Below are 19,858 nucleotides of genomic sequence, written 5' to 3' on the forward strand. Positions count from 1 at the left end.
CGTAAGTCAGAGGCATTGCTACAAAATGATAAAACCCCATTCAAACAAAAATACCAAAATGTGAAGCTATGCTGTTTCTCAACATAGCCTCCATTGAGGTCCCCGTGCTTTCCCAAGAATCCTGTGGGCTCTGCCTCAGGATGGCACTTTGGCCATCCTTGAAGGACTCACATAGGCTCCTTTGAAATGTTCTTGGAGTTTGGGGCTGGGCTAAGAGGGTGGAAGGGTAATGTTTCCCAAGGAAATTCTTACAGGACAGCCCCTGTCACTCACCAAGAATGAGCAAGGGCATTTTTGTGGTGGGAAAACATTCCATGGTGAAGCTTTTTTGGCCTTTTTCTTAATTTGCTTAAAATTTTTTCCGAGTAAGCCCCATGATCGCCCTGAGTCCTTTGACTCACGGGTGCCTGAAGCCTTTGATCTGTCCTCCATGTCCTGAATTCATCTCTGAGGGCTTCCCGGCTTTCCTTAGAACCTGGACCCACCTGTTGTTTTCTTTGGACAGCCATCCTGGAAACTTGTTGCAAAGCTTGGAAAGATGGCCGCTTGAGTTTCCTTTAAAACTGATACTGACCCTAACCTCAACTGGCTCCTCATCCTTATGGCACAAAAGATACTCTTTTTGAAAAAGGCACCTCAATAAAACAAAACAGATGTGCGACTGGGAGAACATGCCCACAGCCGTCCCCTGATTGCAGAGGTCTGCCCAGAAAGGTGTTATTTGGAGCAAACCATTGCATGTGTGAACTGGAACCCTGTAGCAAGGCTTTTTGACTTGCCCTCACATTCTACGACCCTCCCTTTGTCGCTCACATTACAGTGGCGTGAAGAGCGAACCACTTGCTCCCCCAGGCTGCGTTGCAACTGGGGTGGTCATGTGACAGCTCTAGCCAATGGTGTGTAAGCAGATGTCTGCTGGGGGCTTTGGGGTTAGCGTTTTCTCTACTAAAGGGAGAGACACGGCTATTGCTGCTGTCTGCACCGCTGCCTCCTTTTTTGTCAAGGATGCAAAGCTGGTTGGAGCAGAGGCAGTCCTCTGGGACTATGAAGCAACAAGACAGAAGGCCAGTCTGGAGAATTACAGACGGCAGACCTGCCACTGTTGCGTTCTACCTTGTCTTCTTGTTACTGTTGATTGAGTAAAGGTTTAACAGAAACAGGAAGCACAGGGAGAAAGTAGGCTAAGAGATGTTACACTACGAAGATGCAGTTAATGACACGAAACAGTTTGTGTCCGAATCAGCCTGTTCTTCACTGACAAGAAACGCAGCCTCAGTGTCTTGCACTACAGTCTACAGGGGGTGCCCGCACCTGCCTTTTGCTGTAGGTATGAAGATGGCATCAAGTATGAAAGAGATTTGGCTGAGTACCTGGAAGATAGGAATCACTTGAAGGGCACAGTGAAGTGAGAGAGGTTTGGGAGGTGTCTTACCTGGCTGTGGTGCACTGTACAGGTCTTCCTGCAGGAAGGGCATAGAGTTGATCACAGAGGGGTCTCGGGCAGGATACATGAATTCTGTGGCCAAGAAATCTCCAGAAGAACTGCTGAGGATGAACAGGCGGGGCGTAAAGTTGAAATTTCCAGGATCTTTGCCGAAAAAGAGAACAAAGCGAAAGACAAAATGTGCATCGATCAATGTAAGTTCCAGATGGACTGAAGAGCGAGAGTCAATGTGGAACAAGAATGAGTCCAGCAGTTGGTAGGAGGTGGCTGAGCTTGGAGGGCGAGAAGCCCTTTTATACCACCTTAGTAAAATCAGGACAAGGGGAGAGAGCCTTACTGAACTACAAAAAGGGTTAGGTGAGTTCATATGGTATGTTTAGCATTGTCTGATGGCTCTGTGGGAGCTGCAAGGTCAGCATTTCAAAACCCCCAGCTGCTACCTGGATGAAAGATGAATCTTTCTACTCCCATAGAGAGTTGTCTCAGAAATCAATATGGGTAGTTCTCCCTTGTCCTATAAGGACCTTTGAAGTCGGAAGTGACTCGGTGGCAGTGAGTTTTGGGGGGCACAATGGTTAGTGCCAGCTGAAAGGCTGGCAGTTGGAACCCACCCAGCAGCTGTGCTGGAGAGAGGCCGGGCAGTCTGCCTCTGTAAACATCATCGTCAAGAAGACCCCAGGCGTCGGCTTCACTCTCAAAAGGAGCCACTTCGAGACAGACTCCATGTATAGAAACAACAAGAAGGTTTGGGAGGGGGTGGGGGGAGGCCAATGACTGTTATCTTGATGCCCACACTAAACATGAAACTAGTCCCTGGGAGAGAAGAGAATAAGATACTCAACAAATGAACCCAACCAAACCTGCTGCCCCGAGGGGATTCCTGCCACAAGGCTTCCAAGACAGTAAAGCTTTATGGGAATAGACAGCCTCATCTTTCTCCCTCAGAGTAGGTGGTGGGTTCAAACCGCCAAGCCTGCAGCTAGCAGCCCAAGGCCTAAGCGCCAGATAAATGGCAAATGAGATACATACTCTCAAGGAAAATAGCATTTACTTATTTGGGGAGTGGAGAAGGCCTAGAACACAAGCATCAAAACCCCATGAAGTAGACACAAGGTGTTGGGCAGCCAGTCTAGGGGACAGCTTTACTCTCCGTCCACCCAGGGGCCATCCCCTCTTTTCATCTCTAGCTGACAACGTAGACTGCCAAAGGGCCGACTCACCGTGTTCAGCATCACGCTGGGCAGGGAGCACAGGATCTTGCTCCCCCACCCAAGGCTAACTGTGCCTTGATCCCCAGCCCCGGCAGATTTTGTACCCCAACCATCCCGTCTGGACAGTTCCATCTGCTCTTCACTGCAGCCTCCGATCCACCCAGAAATAGTGCAGAGGGAACACAGACACAAACCTCCTAGACCAAACCCTCTGCTATGGAGTCCTTTCTGACGCACAGGGACCTGAGATGGGGTTTCTGAGACTAAATCTTTACTCGAGGAGCACCTGGAGAGGGGAGGGGGGCCTGAACCGCCCACTTAAAAGTCATATTCTTTACTCAGATGTCCCTCCAGTGACTGTTCTTTCCCCCTCTTTGCTTCTTCACTTCCTCAGTGGAGTTGGTAACACTCCCTGCTTCTGACCACCTCAGGCCCACTCTGACTTGCAGTCTGCCTTGACACCCATTTCTGTGGTGTCCGCACCCACTGGCGGGAGCAGTGAGGGGGTTTACCATGACGAAGGGACAGGACCGCGTGTTACCTTGCAGCATGCAGTCGTAGGCTTTCCTATCCCTCCGTCCGAGTGCATCCCAGAATCCCAGCGGCTCCGACCCCTCATCACACTCGTGTATGGTCACTTTACTGCTACTGTGCAGTCCTGCTTCCAGGGGACACCTGCACAGGAGAAACCCCACTCGTTTGTAAAGTAAGCCCTCAAAGTGTCCTTGCCCCACACTCTTCAAGACTCAATCTCTCCACCTCTCTTGTTTGGCTTTCTGATAAAAAGCAATTCTGACAAACAGATACAAAAGAAAATGCTCCTGTGTTTGAGTGTGGGGGTGGGGTAGTGGGGGGAAGAAATGGGATTTGACCTCAGGGAGGAGTGTAAAATGATATATAAGTAAATGATGAAAATACAATCTCTTTCCATAAAGACATAATTCCCTAGGTTGCCCTGGTGAAGCTAGGGGGAGGCTTGGACTTCCTTAGCTAGTGCTTCGTGTCCTGCTTTTCAGATGCAAGCGCCCACAAGACAGGATCTGGGGCTTGTGTACTGGAAATCCCCAGTGCTCACAACTGTGCTGAGCTCAATAAGCATGGAATGCAGGCATGCTTGACTTCTTGCTTCCTATATTTTGCTCCTTTACTCCATGTGAGAAGTCCCTGGAGCCTCTGGGGACCTCCCTGAGCTTCATTTACCATCCCTCCCCGGTGACTCAACTCACGGTCTCCCTTCTCCTCTCAGGCCTGTCCACACAGCACTGGGTTGACAGCTGTCGGGAAGCAGCGGGCGCAGACGCCCAACTCGCTCCCAGACGATGATTTGTATGAGCGGCACTTTGGTGGTGCTCTGAGCTCCCAGGGAACCCGGCATTTTTACTGTCAGGGCATCGCCAAGGTCTGTGCACACCCTGGTGTGAGAAGGCGCAGAGCACCTGGCACTGGGACTTCTCCGAGTGAGTCTCCTGCCCTGTGTGGGGGTGCACAGACACACTCGCATCTGCAGGGGTGACAAAGACAGGGTGGTGCACCCCAGAATGCTGTGCTTGCCTTTGGCTTCATCTTACTGCCCCCTAGTGGCGGTGCGACTTCTTCCCTAAGGTCCTCACTTCATGCCTTAGCACCCTGAGCTCTGACCCCTGAAGCGTGGGTGTCTGCGGGGCAGGGGGACCTTGGCCCTGGGATGCAGTCCCCAGTGCCCAGTGGGCTGTGAGAGAGCAGAGCCAGCAATGGCAGGGGGCTGCCTTCAGGAGAGAGCGGATCTCTCGGAAACAGATGTCTGACCACAGACTCTTCTTCAGCTAAATGCTCTTTCGCATTCCACTGTTCAGACATAACCCTGACTCCCTTAAAAGATAGATGAAGTTTTCTCTCTTTAAACACTACAGGTCCCTGGGCTTACAGCTCAAAAGTGGAATCTTGCCTGTAAGGGAAGAAATGGAAATACCTGTCGGGGTCTTTGCCCTTGTCCTCTGGGCAGGTAAACCTTTAAAATGTGGGGGAGGGAAGCCCTAAGATTCAGCCGAGAGGAGTGCTGGACCTCTCAGGAAGTCAGGCGTCTCTGACATTTGTTGAAGTGACATCAAGCACACAGGGACTGGGGCCCTGGGGGATCCTCTCAGCTTGTTTGTGTTCTCTATTGAAAACTGCCTACTCCCCAGAAATCCTTCCCTGGATTGGAGAGAGGAGCCATGATCCTGAAGCTCAGTGAGGCTTCCAGGTCAGGGACTGTTCTCAGTGGGGTCTGCTGGGCAGACTCAGTGGCTGGAGAGTGTGCTATGGACCGAGAATACTCACTGCTCCTTGATTTTATTTGCTGCAGTCCGTCCAACCTCCTTGGTGTGTGCCTGTGCTTTGCACCCATGCCACAGGTAAATGAGGGCTTTATTGATGTTGAGTACGACCATGGACGTCCTAGACCGCAGGCTGCTACAGTGACACGCAACTTCCAGCAAATTCCCTTCCACAGGGACTTCTCCTCGCACGCAGTACAGCCTCCACTCACCTGCAGGGGGCACCAGAAGCACAGAGTTAGGCTGCCCCGGTGCAGACAGCCTGGAAAGGCTGCCATTCTAGCCCCCTGCCCTCCACCACATGCACAATCACACTCCGGGAGAGGAATGCTGGGCTGCCTTGGGGGCTGTGCCTGTCGCCCCCAGAAGCATGCTGAGCACGCAGCCTAACTGCTTCTCCAGAAGGCCCATCCTGTCAGAGTTCGCCTGCCAAAAGGAGGTTGTGCACCAAGGTGGTTCTTTTCCATGAAACGTGTAAAATACCTTGCTAAGTGATCTAACAGGCATTTTTTAAAAAAAAGGCTCCAAAACGATTTTTCAGTTGGATGCTGACCTATAAAAAAAAAATCTGATGATGTTTAACATAAGATCCATGCCTTCTCCCACCCCCGCTATAAAGAACAGACAGAGCCATAGTGATGTGCAATTCAGTTAAATATGAAATAATCTTCCAGCCTCATTTCTGCCAAATTAGATCCTGAAGTGAACCCCATGGGGGCTTACACGCTCCTCATAAAGCTGAGTGATAAGGAAAACAGTTGGAGGCTCGTGGTGGTAAAGCCACAATTTTATGAAGAGAGACTTGTCTTAAACCTCCTGTCTATAAAAATACCTGCCAGGAGAGAGACAGAGACAGCGCGCGCAAGAGCAATGGAATCCCAACAGTAAAGGTGATTTACTTTGCACGTTTTCTTCCTCCTCTTCCCGCCTCCCTGAGTGTACCACCATTCCTCCCTGGAAACACTGCAGGAAACATGGGGGCTCCTTCCCTTGAAGCACCTGGACCTGGAAATTTAAACACATGGGGGGTGGGGGTGGGTCACATTGCATTTAGTGGGTTTTCATAAACATAATACATGCCTCTCATAGAAAATCTGAAAAATACCAAGAAAAGCAAAGGGAGGTGAACACGAATCCTGTTAGGGAAGGAAAACCACTGAGACACCCCAGGGGTAACGGTCCTCTCAGAGCACCCCTCTCGGAGCAGAGGGGCTGTAGAAGGCTGAGAAAGTTCCCATGATCCTCTCTTCCTATTTTTCCATGAACTTTGGGGAGCTCCCTTATCTATTTTTTTTGTTTAAATCCAAAATAAGTTTGCTGTTTTGTTGCTTTCTTCGCTAATGTCTCCTTATATCACTTTTTAAAAATCTATTTTGATATTTTAATGCTATTCAAGGTATAACCAACCAAACCAAATGTGACTCATATTGACTTTCTAGGCAGAGTAGCACTTCTCCCTGGGGCTTCTGAGGCTGTCACTCTTTCCCAAAGTAGACTGCCTCATCTTTGTCCTGTGGAGCAGTGGTGGTCTTAAACTGCCAACCTACAGTTGGGCCAAATGGATTTAAACATTTCTAACAAAGCAGCTCTCTCAGCAATGAGTATGACTACTCACTGACGTGGCAGTTGGGGAGAGTTGGTTTTCTCTCTTCTTTTTCTTGCAGTCACTGCGATACTCCATTTAAAGATGGATGTGCTGTGCACACACACAACCTCTGCTTTGCATGTGAAAGCACTCTCTGCCATCAGGTCCTAATTGTACCACATACATTAACGTTGACTCAACTCTCTCACATCCTTCCTCAGAGAGGAAGTCGTTCATTGAACCTGGCACTCTGGGAGCATTCAACGGCAGTGTCTTAGTTACCTGGTGTGGCAGTAACAGGAACACCCCAGTGGATGGCTTTAACCAACAAATTTATTTCCTCTCAGTTTCGGAGGCGAGAGGCCCGAGCCTAGACCATGGCTCTCAGACAGGGGTCACGGCAAACCGCCGCTTGCAGCCACATGCGGCTCTTTCAGCACGCACCTGTGCCTCTGAACAACAACTGAGACAAAAGATAGCCAGACAAGGGGAACCGCATTTGTTTGTGAAACTACCAAATAGTTTAAAAATTATTGTGAGGGGCAGGACTGGCTCTCCTGTCTCAAAAGTTTGCCAACCCCTGCTCCAGGGCGAAGCCATTCTCTCTCTCTGGGCTCTGGAGGAAGGCCCTCGTCAGTGGAGTGTCTGCTTCCCTGGAGTGAGCAGCATGGCTTTTCTAGCCTGTCATTCTTGTCTCCACTGTATCTCAGAAGAGATTGATTCCAGACATGCCCCGCACTACTCCTGCCTCATTTACACAACAAATACATCGGATTCTAAAATGAGATTCTAACTATCGGCATAAAAATTAAGATTTACATATTTGTTTTCCCCAGGGGCCGGTACATAATCTTTCCCAGGAGCCCTGGTGGCACGGCGGTTATACTTTTGGCTGCTAAATGCAAGGGCAGCAGTTCGAAACCACTAACCACTCCGAGACAAAGAAACGGCTCTCTACTCCCGTAAAGAGACTCTCGGAAACTCACGGGCAATTCTACCCAGTTCTATAGGATCTTTCATGAAGAGTTGGCATCGACATCATGGCAGTGAGTTTTGTTTTAGGTTTGGTGATGTGTATCAGGTGGGAAGCAATTCTCACCATGAGTTAACTTGTCAATAATTAGGTTGTCGAAGAATATTGAATAGACCACAGACCACCAGGAGGAACCAATCTGTCCTGGGAAAAGTATAGGCAGAATGTTTTTTGAAACAAGGATGGCGAAACTGAGCCTTGCTTACTTTGGTTAAGTTATCAGGTGGGATGAGCCCCTGGAGAGTGGCATGCTGGGTAAAGCAGAGGGCCCGTGGCAAAGAGGATGGCTGGACCATATGGGGTGGCACAGGGCTGCAATGATGGGCTCAAAGACAGCAATGATGGTGACAACGGCACAGACCGAGCAGCGTGCCCCTCTCTTGTACATAGGGTCGCTGTGCATTGGAACCAACTCAACATCACCAAACAACAAGTCACGCCCAATTCCCCAGATCCAACGACCCTTGGTGTCGGGGTCAATTGTCTAACATGATCTTCCAGCAGCTAGCATGAAGAAAACAGAAAGCTCAAACTGGAGGGATTCTGGCTCTGAACCCCAAGGCCTGATGAAACCCCACCCAACCTGCTCCTCCAACGGGACGACTTGGCCTTTCCCAGAAGCAAACAAATGTATAAACGTGCAGCTGAAGTCACCCATAATTAGAAACTAAAACGTAACTGTTGCTAACCACTCATTGAAAAGTACAGTCAGTGGTAGACTTTAGGCCCTTAAGAGAGGCAGTCCTTGAGTTCTGAGGGCAGTGTGCTCCGTCAGTCCTGATGGAAATCAAATCAGTAGACCTCTAAAAAATGTTTTTATAATCTACAATACAGCTGTATCTGGGACAGTAAATCTTACCACTTGAACATCTGCAAGTGAACATCTGGGAAAGATAACATCATCCAATTACACGCTGCCAACACTGTATGTAGTACATATCACTAACAGTAAGATGTATGCACGCACACCCACAGGCAGATGGTCTGACATGTGTTGTGTTGTAACTAGAATATGGTGTCAGTTGGGCACTACCTGTATGTTTTGGGGGCTCTGGATGGTTTGCTGAATGTTGCTTATTTCTAGAAAAAGGCCTCTCTTCTCGTCCGTCCATGCTAATGCTAACCATTCGTCCAAGACAGGGAGAACATCTGCTTATGGTGATATATTTCTTAAAAAAAAATACACAAACCAACCATTGTTAATCATTGGTACTCAGTGATGGGACAAGAGGCATAGCTATCCCAAACATCACAAAGAGATGTTTAGAAAACTTTCCATTTGGGCAGCAGTGCCTGCCAGCCATCAGGCAGGCCAAACCAGACCCGCTGAAAAACCAGACTCACTGCCATTCGGTGCTGGCACCTACAGGGCACAGCGGGCCTGTTGCTTAGGACACTGGGGTTACAAAGCCAGGCTTATAGGGAAAGATCGATACTGAAGAAACAAATAATGATATAACTTCACATGGGGTAAGTAACAAGTGGGTGGGGTGAGGGTGGGGGATAGGGAGAAACTGCATGGTTAAGGGACAGAGAATAATTGGGGATGTGAAATGATTTGGATACAACGGAGAGGTGGGCATCTGAACAGAAACCACTCGATGAAGTTGAGAGAGAGGGCATCCCAAATGGAAAAATGCTAAGTGCAAAGGCCCCAGGGCAGGGGGAGCAATGTGTGTCTGAGGAGCAGTGCTAGGGTGGCAGGGGCCTGCAAAGGTGTGTGGGACTGACCACGAAAGGCCCTGGCAGACACCTGAAGACTTTAGATCGTATCCACATTCGACAAAGAGCAATGGAGTGAGCTGATTTCTGCTCTAGAAAAATTACCTGGGCTGCTAGAAGGTGTAGTGACAGTGAAAACTTAACGCGTACCTTAATCTCTAATATTTCCTTAGAATTGATTTGTGTAAGCAGCATAGTCAATCAAAGCCCACAGGCATTAGGATTCAAATCAAAACTACTTTTCAGAGAAATAGATATGCACGAGGGTAGCCATCCTGTTGTATAAGCACCAACATCAGCTCTATTCTGTTAACCATCTGTGAAAGTTCAGTTTGTTGTACCAACCTGGCCAATAGGAACATGTGGGATTAACCAGGTTGCAGTTTGATTGGAGGGCAAAGAGATAAATGGCTCTGCAAGGCCCGCCCCCCCTCTCTCTTGCTCTCTGGTGATCAGACTAGGGTGCTGCCGCTTTAGCTAGTTCTCTGCCTCAACCTGTGTGCTACACTACTTGTGGGACAGGCCAACCTGTGGAGCCTGTCCCTTGAGTCTGAGGCTGGTAGGTCCTGTTACCTTGCATTGCTTCAGTTCAATGTCCCTGCTTCACAAAGCTCCTGAGCTACTGACTGTTGCTGACCCACACAGCTGTTTGCCGACTGTGGGCAGACTCTGCCTGCCTTGCCCGAGGGAGGACTCTGATGTTTGCTTCTTGACCTTGGACCTGAGTTGAAAGACTTTCAGTACATTAACTGTTCCATGAAAGTGAGTTGAACTGAGCCCTCTGTACTGCCGTATGGATTAATTAGCTGTTATAGTCCTTCTTGCTGTATATACCTGTCCTCTTACATATAATCGTAACTGTCCTGGTTTTGTTTCTCTGGAGAACCTGCTTAATACACCATCTCTACCAGCTTTAGAAGGAGCCCCAGTAGCGCAGTGGTTACACATGGGGCTGCTAACTGCAAGGCCAGCAATTCGAAACCACCAACTGCTTTGCTGAAGAAAGATGAGGCTTTCTATTCTTAAACAGGTTCAACCTTGACAGTGTAAGACATGAAGTAACAACAACAATATATCATTGATCAAGGATTCACAAGGGTGGGGGGGGGGAGGGGAAAAAGAGGAGCAGATACCAAGGACTCAAGTAGAAAGAAATTGTTTTAAAAATGTTGATGGCAACCTATATACACGTGTGCTTAATACTATTGAATATTTCATTGTTCTAAGATTTGTGAGGGTCCCCAATAAATGATTAATTTAAAAATATATATGAATAAATAAATCAAGTGGTTCAGCCTTGGAAAACCAGAGGCAGCTCTACTCTATCCTGTAGGGTCAATATGAGTTGGAATTAACTTGATGATACCGAGTTAACAATCTTAGAAGTAGGAAATTACATCTCTCTCTTTTTTTTTTAAATGGAAAGACTTTCCATTGGGAGTTAGGGGGCCACTCATTCCATCTGTTTGGAATCGTATTACAACTGGAGGTCCATCCTGGCTTAGTCTCTGTGAGAGGAATCTGAGCACTGGTGGGAGAGCGAAAGGGAGAAAGTGCTTTGGGTGAGGTTGTCTTTGTTGGTTAGGATCAGGTTGTCAGGGACCAGCCCCGTCCCTGCCCCCGCCAGCTCTCCCGTGGGGCTTACCTGGGCACCCCTTTCTTCATCCAGCTCCACGGTCATCAGTGCCGAGGTCCCCTTTTCGCTCACCGTTGAGTGCCGGCCTTGCCAGAAGAAGTAGACACACTTCTCTTTGCCGGCCACCCTCACCAGGTGCTCCCCCTTCTGCCGACTCCCCACTGCGGAGAGACAGACACTGAGCATGAGGCCAGCAACTGGCAACCGGGCGCCAGAGCGCAGCCACCACGGTCGTCCCTCAGGCCTGAGCGAGCACCTTGGGACACAGGTCAGAGGTGGGAAGGAACTGCTCACCCCCGGAGTGAGCGTGAATCCTCACACAGGAGAAGACAGGCTGTCTGACCCGGAGCTTCCCGACTGGACGGAAGTGACTTGAAGCCCCCTGGACACCCTGAGGAAACCACCTGCAATCCTTGGAGGAGGGTGCAGGCAACTCCACGTGTGCAGGAGAGAAAGGGAGACTGAGAGCAGGGCATCGGCTGGCAGAGAAGAGCTACCAACAGCGGGCCCAGTGTCCAGCACAAAGGGGGGAAAAGATGATCGCTAACGCGATTCCAGGGAGGATTGAAAATCAAAACACCGAGAAGTTCCCAAGTTCGGTCAGAAATGGAACAGAGAGATGGCTGACATATCATGTTCATACAATCATGTGGGGTTTAAATAACAGCTGCCACCAGGGCTGTGGCCAGGATTAAGAACCTAGCATCCTGGCCAGCCGGCACCTCGTAGGCCTCCAGGATCATTAGCTGAGGACATAGAGCAGATGGAACCACTGCCTCTAACGAGCCATCCCGGAGGCTCATTGGTCAAATGGTTCTTTTAGAGCATTTCAGCCCTTCATGCCTCCAGAGCACCCACTATGAGCCAGGAACCCGGGGCTCCAGTGAATGGAGAGAGATGAAGTCCTCGCTTCTGTCCGAGTCAGTGGACACAACCAGGAAGCGAATAGGTGAATGAGATCACTTCAGGTACTGAAATGAGTTGGGTGGAGCCTCGGGATGACGTAAATGCCTGGGTGGTATCAGCAAGTCGGTGAGAGGGAGACTGTAGGTAGGTGTAACACCTGCATACATTAAAAGTTCATTAAATAAACTTGGGTCTCTCTGCCTCCAGATTTTTTCCTCAGTCCTAATCCAATTTATTAAATAAGTTATACTGATGTTATATTGAACAGTTATATGGAAGGGAAACAGAAGGAGGGGAAATTCTTATTTGTTTTAAGTTCCTAAGCGGTCGAGTATTTATTGATTACTTATAAATAAATGGAATAATTTCTTAAACTGTTTTAGAATTAACAGTCTCTAGTGACATCTACTATGGGTCTGATATTAGAAAATCTGTGTATTTGTAAGTGGGAAATATGAAAAAGGAACACATAAGTGAATGGGCTATAAATACCCTAATGTAACTCAAAAGATATTTAATTGCAATTTCTATGAACCTAGACAAACAAAAGTTTGTTCTTCAAAGTAGTGCAAGTTTGTATTTCACAGTAGTGAAAAATAGTGGCATCAATTAGATTACTGGGGAAAGATGTAATTAAAACTGACCATTTATACATACCTTAAAACTGGTTAGCACTCAAATATATAACTATATTCATTCATGCATACATCACTAGCCTTTACACCCTAACCTTCTCTAATAGATTTGAGTGTATATACCTAATACAGCCCTGCATTTCTTTTAAAATAGTTCATAAGATGGACCTTTCACCAATTCTCCTTACCATTTTCATCAACATATCAACTTTAATCTTAGATGCAACTTTAATTTTAATTCACTCTTTTTTTTTCACTTTAGCCAAGTTAAGTTTTAATCACATCCGTTCCTCACTTGTCAACATACTCAGGCTCCAAAGGCCGTGTTGGCGACATGCCAAGAAGTCACAGCAGAATGGCATCACTACCTACGTGCCTCACCCTGAGCATCGTGGCTCAGACTGACCACAGCTGCACAATCCTGAGCTCACACCTAGGTATTGCTTCCTGCCAGATGCACACCATGAACAAAACAGCCAGACAGTAGACGTATCCCACTTGTCGCACATGTGAAATGTCAGAGAACAAGAGTGTCAACAGAGGAGGAGCAGGTGTAATAAGAGTGTTTTCACTGTAATCTTTCTAGGCTCCATCAGTCCGACACTGAATGTGATGTGTACACGTGGCATGCCACCAAAATCCTTACAAGAGCAAGTCTGCGGCCACTACTTTCTCCATTCAGGTCAAGCAGAACACTGAGGTAGGAAGACTTGCTCAGGGCCCAGCAGCCTTGCACCAAGACTTACTGTACTGACCACCGACACCTGCAAGCTGTTCCCGCATCGCCTGTGCACAAGGCCTGGCCCAGCATGGCACTGTAGCAAGAGCCGCTTTCTCCTAACTCAGCACCTGAGGCGCTCCGTGAGCTACACCATCGACCCACTGTGGTCTCACCTGTCTAGTCTACCCTCTCATACCCCCCACCCCATGGCACATCCACGTGTGCCTGGGCAGACTGGCCAGTGACCACCTCAGTCGGACTGACTGCCTCGACAGCTGCTTTGACTTGCTGGCCCTGTCCCAGGGGAAGGCTGAGGGCTCTGTGCTCATCCTGCCTGCAGAGGTCCGGTCCTTGTGGGACCAGCGAAGCAGGGCTACTCGGATGCACAGTGACCCTACGTGCAGAACTGCCTCGGAGCATCTCCTAGGCTGTGCCATTGGAGGGCTGGGTCCACCGCCGCCAGCTTCAGGGGCACCACAAACAGCAGAGGCCTCTGCTTACGGCTCCCCAGGGACAGCCTGGAACCGAAATGTTCCCTGCTCAAGTTCAACAATCTTTTCCACAGCTGTAACTTCGCTCATGACGATGATGCTCGAACCGGCTGTGAGATGCTCGTGCAGCCAGCAAGCAAGCCTTTGCGGTCAGCTCATTACGTTTTAGGGACCTTCAAGTAACTAGTCTGTGACGCTCTTGGAATGTTTAAAGAAAAATGCTTTAACAGAATCCCGTTCATTCACTCACTCATTCGTTCATTTCCGAGGGTTTCTTTCCCAGTCGACAGTGAAGAAGGCCAGTACAGTTCAAAAGGTGACTGTCTTGGTGTGAGCTGGCTGCTTCCTCCTGGGGTTAAAGATGAGAACCTGGGCACCATTCCAGTTCCCACTTCCTCAACTCCACTGGGGGGGGGGGGGGTCCTGTCACTACACACATCCACTACACTCACGCACAACACACACATCAAACACTGTACATACCCACCTCCCCACATCACTCACATACACTTATACACACACATACTACACTCACACACAACACACACATCTCCCCACATCACACACTCACACATACATACACTCAACACACACATCAAATACTGTACACTCACCTCCCCACATCACTCACATACACTTACACATGCATACACTTATACACACTCACACACATACATACACTCACACACAACACACATATACACTCACACACATCAAACACTGTACACACTCACCTCCCCACATCACTCACACATACACTTATACATACACTTATACACACACATACTACACACACACAACACACACATCTCCCCACATCACACACTCACACATACATACACTCACAACACACACATCAAACACTGTACACTCACCTCCCCACATCACTCACATACACATACACATGCATACACTTATACACACACACTACACTCACAACACACACATCAAACACTGTACACTCACCTCCCCACATCACTCACATACACTTACACATGCATACACTTATACACACACTCACACACATACATACACTCACACACAACACACATATACACTCATACACAAACACTGTACACACTCACCTCCCCACATCAGATACTCACACATACACTTACACATGCACACACACACACACATCCACTCACACACAACACATAGATCAAACTTATACTATACACACACTGTACACCTCCTCAGATCACATACTCATTCACACAACACACATACACTTGCACACTCACGCACTCACACACACAACACACAACACACTTCCTTATTGTTTTTGTCATCAGCACAGATGATTAATTTGGTCCATCAGCCTTGCAGCAGATCAGGATCTTAAACCCACTCGAGGCGGTTCTGCAGTCTTTTTAGGAATGGCTTTTGGTTTGGGACAGGCCTGTGGCTGCCCCTCCCCATTCTGCTGGGATGCCTTCCTGCAGCTACCCTGTGCAGGCGGCCAGGCACCTGGTGGCTCACATGCAGGATTACAAAAGTCTGGGAGATGAGTTCCGTGGTCTGTATTTTCCAGGTGAGAAAGCGGAGGCTGTCAAAGGCTAGGCGTAAGCACTGCCTTCTCCTTCCCGCCTGCCTCTAGTGCAAATGCAGCACGCGCACCGGGGAGGGGCTCTGCTACAAAGGGGGGTTTCCACTCGTGACCACACCAGTCACAAAGCGGCGTTCGTGCACCGGGCCTCCGAGGAAATAACTTCCTTTTTGATTTATGGTTTACCATACAACACTTGCGCTTTCTCTTTTGGTTTCCGTTGTAAATCATGCGGATGGGCTTTTCTTTAAGGATTTGAATTTAGGCAGCAGATAGCTGCTTATATATCGCTGGAGGCAAATCATCACTTTCACGGACAGGGTGGGGGCACTCGGGAAACCTTCAGACATGAGGCTTCCATGAGAAAACATCCATGGGGCTGGAGAGGCTCGGCTGTTAGGGACCATCCAGGGGCCCCAGAACTCAGCAGCCAAGCAATACTCTGCTCTCACCCCCCTGCTGACCGCCTGCCCGCTCCCAGACCTCGCATGCTCAGAGAGAACAGAAGCGTTCACTGACCTGCAGTGCTCACCATGAACTTCCACTTGACCACATAGGCGTCGCCCTCGTGGAACTGCCCGATGCTCTGTTTGGGGAGCCGGCTGTAGTCGAACTCCAGGATGTGCCAGACATCCACCGCAACACTGGCGATCTCAAACTGCCGCCGGTCATCACCTTCCACCAGGCCGTAGCCACGGCCCACGTTCACCCCATCGAGGACACTGCCGGTGGCCGTCTGCGGCACAGGCACCATCCGGGTCACGTCGTATGGCTTGACCTCGGCCCGAGGATCTTCCTACCAGGGAACACGAGAGCCTTTGCTCAGCCGCCGCTCTTTCTAGAGTGGTTTTGCTCACCTTCAACGTCACTTGAGTTGTCCTGAAGGGTCAATGTACTGCCTTCAGACTCTGTCTCGGGTGTCTTACGTACCTACTGCATTTAGGGGAAAGGTCTGGGAAGCCTGAATTTCCATCCTCTCCCTTGGTGCCCTCAACCCTAGTCCACGCCCAGCAGAGGCGGAGCAAATGAGGATTTTCACTTCCGAGAGTTGGAAGATAATTGAAACTCAGTGTACCCTGGCTGCTAACTGCAGGGTAAGCAGTTCTAAACCAGGAACTGCTGTGTGAGGAAAAGATGAGGCTTTTTACTCCTATGAAGATATACACTCTCAGAAACCCACAGGGGCAGTTCTACTCTGTCCTAGAGTCGCCGTAAGTCGGAATCTCCTCAATGGCAGCGAGCTGTGGGAGCCCAGGAAAGCTGAATTCAGACACAGGGCAGCCACAGGACGCTACCTTCTGCTGGCTGGGCTCGCCGGTGTTCTTCTCGTTCGGCCTCTTCAGTTCTGTCCAATCCAGAAACTTCTCTTTGAACAGAATTGTCTCGTTGTGTTCAGTAAGTCTGCCAAATATTGCCCAATCAGGCCGCCCTTGTCCTTTTCTGCATGGGGGGTGGGTGGGGTGGGAGTCGGGGGGGGAGGGTGGAAAGAAAAACAAAAACAGAAACACAGGATGAAGCCATGCTAAAACAAAGGACAGGAACTGACGCATGAGGCTGCTGGATAACACTCAAAAGGACATAAATGGTTTACAGAAAAGGTGACTTATTTTTCCTTGCTGTGCCTCATAAGTGGCATTATGTTAGCCTGAAGCCTTGGGAATTTGTGTCCATGGAGTTTATGTACCTGGATCCAACATAAACCACGCCAGGGCCGGGCTTTGCTTCCATTCTAGCATTCTTGCATCTGAGACCTGGTGGATCCAGACAGCAGCCGCATACTTTGCTAGCCTGGATTATACTGCCCCTAGTGGTTGATGGTGGTAGGTGCTCCTGACGTCTACCTGTGGATTTCCATGTCATTGTCCTGTGCACACAGGCTTCTGAGACAGTGGCACAAAACTAGCAGGATCTAAGGAACCAAATATCACCAAGTATGGGAACTCCTGCACCACCCTGAACATCTGTGGTCTCTACCAGAAATTATCAGAGTGATTCTCTTTTACATAAAGTCTACGATGCAGGCCTGCTCAAGCATCGTAGAGGAACGTGTCTTCTAGGTTTTGCAGCGCGCTGAAGGAGGCAGACATCCAGCTGCAGTGTGAAGGGCCTGTGGCCAGGGAGGTCTGCACCTCATCATGGTCCTCCGTGTCAGTCCATCTCAGTGGTTTTACTTTCCCACTGGTTACAAAGGTGCCAAATGCTCAATCTTGGCCGTACCTCAAAATCTCGGGGTGGGGTTGGGTGGGGGTTAGAGCACACTGACAATCTAAGGTAGTCACTGGTTTCTACATGACAAGAGCCACCGAGGAAGGAGACCTAAGAACTGGAGAAGAAATTGGACTACACATGTAATTGCCTCCCTGAATTACCGCTGCCTCTGCTATGAGATCCGAAGAACAGGATGGTGCCCGGCTACTCACAGATTCATCCTGATTAAGAAGGGGGTGGGGGGTGTGGGAACACATGGAATATAAATCCAAATTTCTTATTTTTTTAGGGGGGTATTGGTGGAACCTTCTATCTTTTTACTTTATTTTTAACAATCATTTTATTGGGGACTCGTACAACTCTTATCACCATCTATCCATACAACTATTGTACCAGGCCAAAATTCTTATTCAACCCTACATTTACTAGACCCATTCAGGTTGGAGGAACCCCTGAATCTCTTCCTTTTGAACCCTGAACTAAAACTATTTCCTGAAGTGATCTTCACACCAAACACTGCATGCTCGCAGCCATCCAGTTGATCTGAGGCTGTTCTTGTTAAACACTGGATTCTTTTCATGAAGTATCAATATCAGATCACAGTGACCACAAGCACTCTAAAGCACCGAAAAGCAGCTTGTGGGGCAGTGAGTCTAAGTCAATGGGGTGAAGTGGCATGGGGAGAGGGTCCCCTTATTGCAGAATGGTGGCACCATACAAGGGTGACACAACACAAAGAATGTAGCCAATGTCACCAAACTGTCAATAGAGGCATTGCTGAATGGTGTGTGTGAAATCTGTCGTGTGTATTTTTACAGAATCAAAACAATAACAAGTACATACTATTACAGGAACTTCATGCCACATAGACTGGAAGCAAATCTTAAGGGGGGGGGGAGTGGGCAGGGCAGCCCATCACATGATTTTTAAAAAAGAGGCTCCTTGGGTGGTTCTAGAAGATCTCAGCTGTGTTGAGAAGCTGTGAGTTAGATGCCTGCTCCTCTGTATTCCTGTCCCTGAGTAGGTTGCTATGAAGCATAAATTGTCTGTCTTTTGAGATTCATGCCACATTACTTTGTATTTCTACTTACCTGCCGTGGTAGTTACGTAATTTCATGTCAACTTGAAGATATATAAAAGTGCGGGCAGTGTATTCATCCTGTCAATCAGGGCAAAGCCTGATGGTGCCTCCTTGTGGGCAGGGCCTTCTCATAAGAAGGGTCCTGGGAACCTCCTCTCTCTGCCTTCATCTTCCTGTTGGTTGACCTGGATGGCTGTCAGAGCCACCGTCATTGGATCCCCATGGCTTTGCACCCACCAGCCTGTGATCCTCCTGCATTCTGCACGTGGCTGCATCAGCCTTAAGCGGGACTTATGGACTTGAGTTGGATTGGGGTGGGATGCCTTCTTGGTATATAATGACTTTCTTACACATAGATGAGTGTCATTGGATTTGTTTCTCTAGTCAGCCTGGCCTAACACATCCTCCCAAAGAAAGCCATCTTCTCAGCCTTAACTTCAGTCCTTCAAACACTGATTGCGAGGGTGCTAAGTTCACTCTGCTAAATTTGCTTTGATTTGAAAAGGGTTTCTAAACTTTCAACCTCCCTTGACATCAATCTTGTTTCTATACTGATAATGAACTAATAGTAACATAAATAATTGGATTTTAAAACAGGGGACCCAAGTTGTCAAGTTGCACATGGTATGTAAGACTATGGGAATGTATTAAAATCTACTTGTGTGATAATGAATATGCAGAGACCAGGGGTGAAGCTAACTCGCTTCTGCTAACTGGTGGGAGGGCACTTCAACTCCCCAGCTGCCCCATAGGAGAAAGATGAGGCAGACTGCTTCCACACAGATCACAGGCTTGGAAACCCTATAGGCAGTGCTGCTTTATCCCATAGGGTCACAATGAGTCTGCATCGACTTGGCAGTAATGGGCTTTGGGCCACACTCAAAACTCACTACCACTGAGTCAATTCTGACTAGAACTACCTCTGTGTGTCTCTGGGACCTTGTATCTTTATGAGAGGGAAAATCCTCATCTTTCTCCCTTGGTTCAGCTCATGGTTTTGAACTGCAGACTTTGCAGTTAGCAGCCCCACATGTAACCCATTATGCCACCAGGGCTCTGGATTATTGTTATGGTTAGGTGTCACTGAGTCAGTTCCAACTCCCAGCATCGTCATGGACAACAGAACAAATACCCCCAGACCTGTGCCATCCTCACAATTGTTCTTAAGGTTGAGCTCCTTGTTGTAGCCATTGTCTCAATTCATCCTGTCCAGGGCCTTCCTCTTTCTTGCTGCCCCTCTTCTTTATGAAGCATGATGTCCTCCTGGTTTCTCCTGACAACAGGTCCAAAGTACGTGAGACACCGTCTTGTCAGCCTTGTCTCGCAGGAGAATTCTGACTAT

At 48.6% G+C, this 19,858-nt stretch overlaps 1 protein-coding gene across 14 annotated transcripts in view; it reads right to left on the reverse strand.

The window, feature by feature from the left end:
* The window catches only part of SVIL (supervillin), a 270,082-nt gene that overhangs the window by 7,576 nt on the left and 242,648 nt on the right, over nucleotides 1-19,858 (reverse strand). For all 14 annotated transcript variants that reach the window (XM_075550348.1, XM_075550351.1, XM_075550346.1 and 11 more), the window contains 7 exons: nucleotides 16,523-16,667; nucleotides 15,747-16,023; nucleotides 10,935-11,086; nucleotides 5,849-5,954; nucleotides 4,954-5,161; nucleotides 3,197-3,330; nucleotides 1,433-1,588 (listed from right to left, as the gene is read on the reverse strand). In XM_075550348.1, coding sequence (XP_075406463.1) covers nucleotides 1,433-1,588; nucleotides 3,197-3,330; nucleotides 4,954-5,161; nucleotides 5,849-5,954; nucleotides 10,935-11,086; nucleotides 15,747-16,023; nucleotides 16,523-16,667 — 1,178 coding nt within the window. The remainder of the gene's footprint in view (nucleotides 1-1,432; nucleotides 1,589-3,196; nucleotides 3,331-4,953; nucleotides 5,162-5,848; nucleotides 5,955-10,934; nucleotides 11,087-15,746; nucleotides 16,024-16,522; nucleotides 16,668-19,858) is intronic.

This window comes from Tenrec ecaudatus, chromosome 5 (genome assembly GCF_050624435.1).
Source record: "Tenrec ecaudatus isolate mTenEca1 chromosome 5, mTenEca1.hap1, whole genome shotgun sequence".
NCBI lineage: Eukaryota > Metazoa > Chordata > Mammalia > Afrosoricida > Tenrecidae > Tenrec > Tenrec ecaudatus.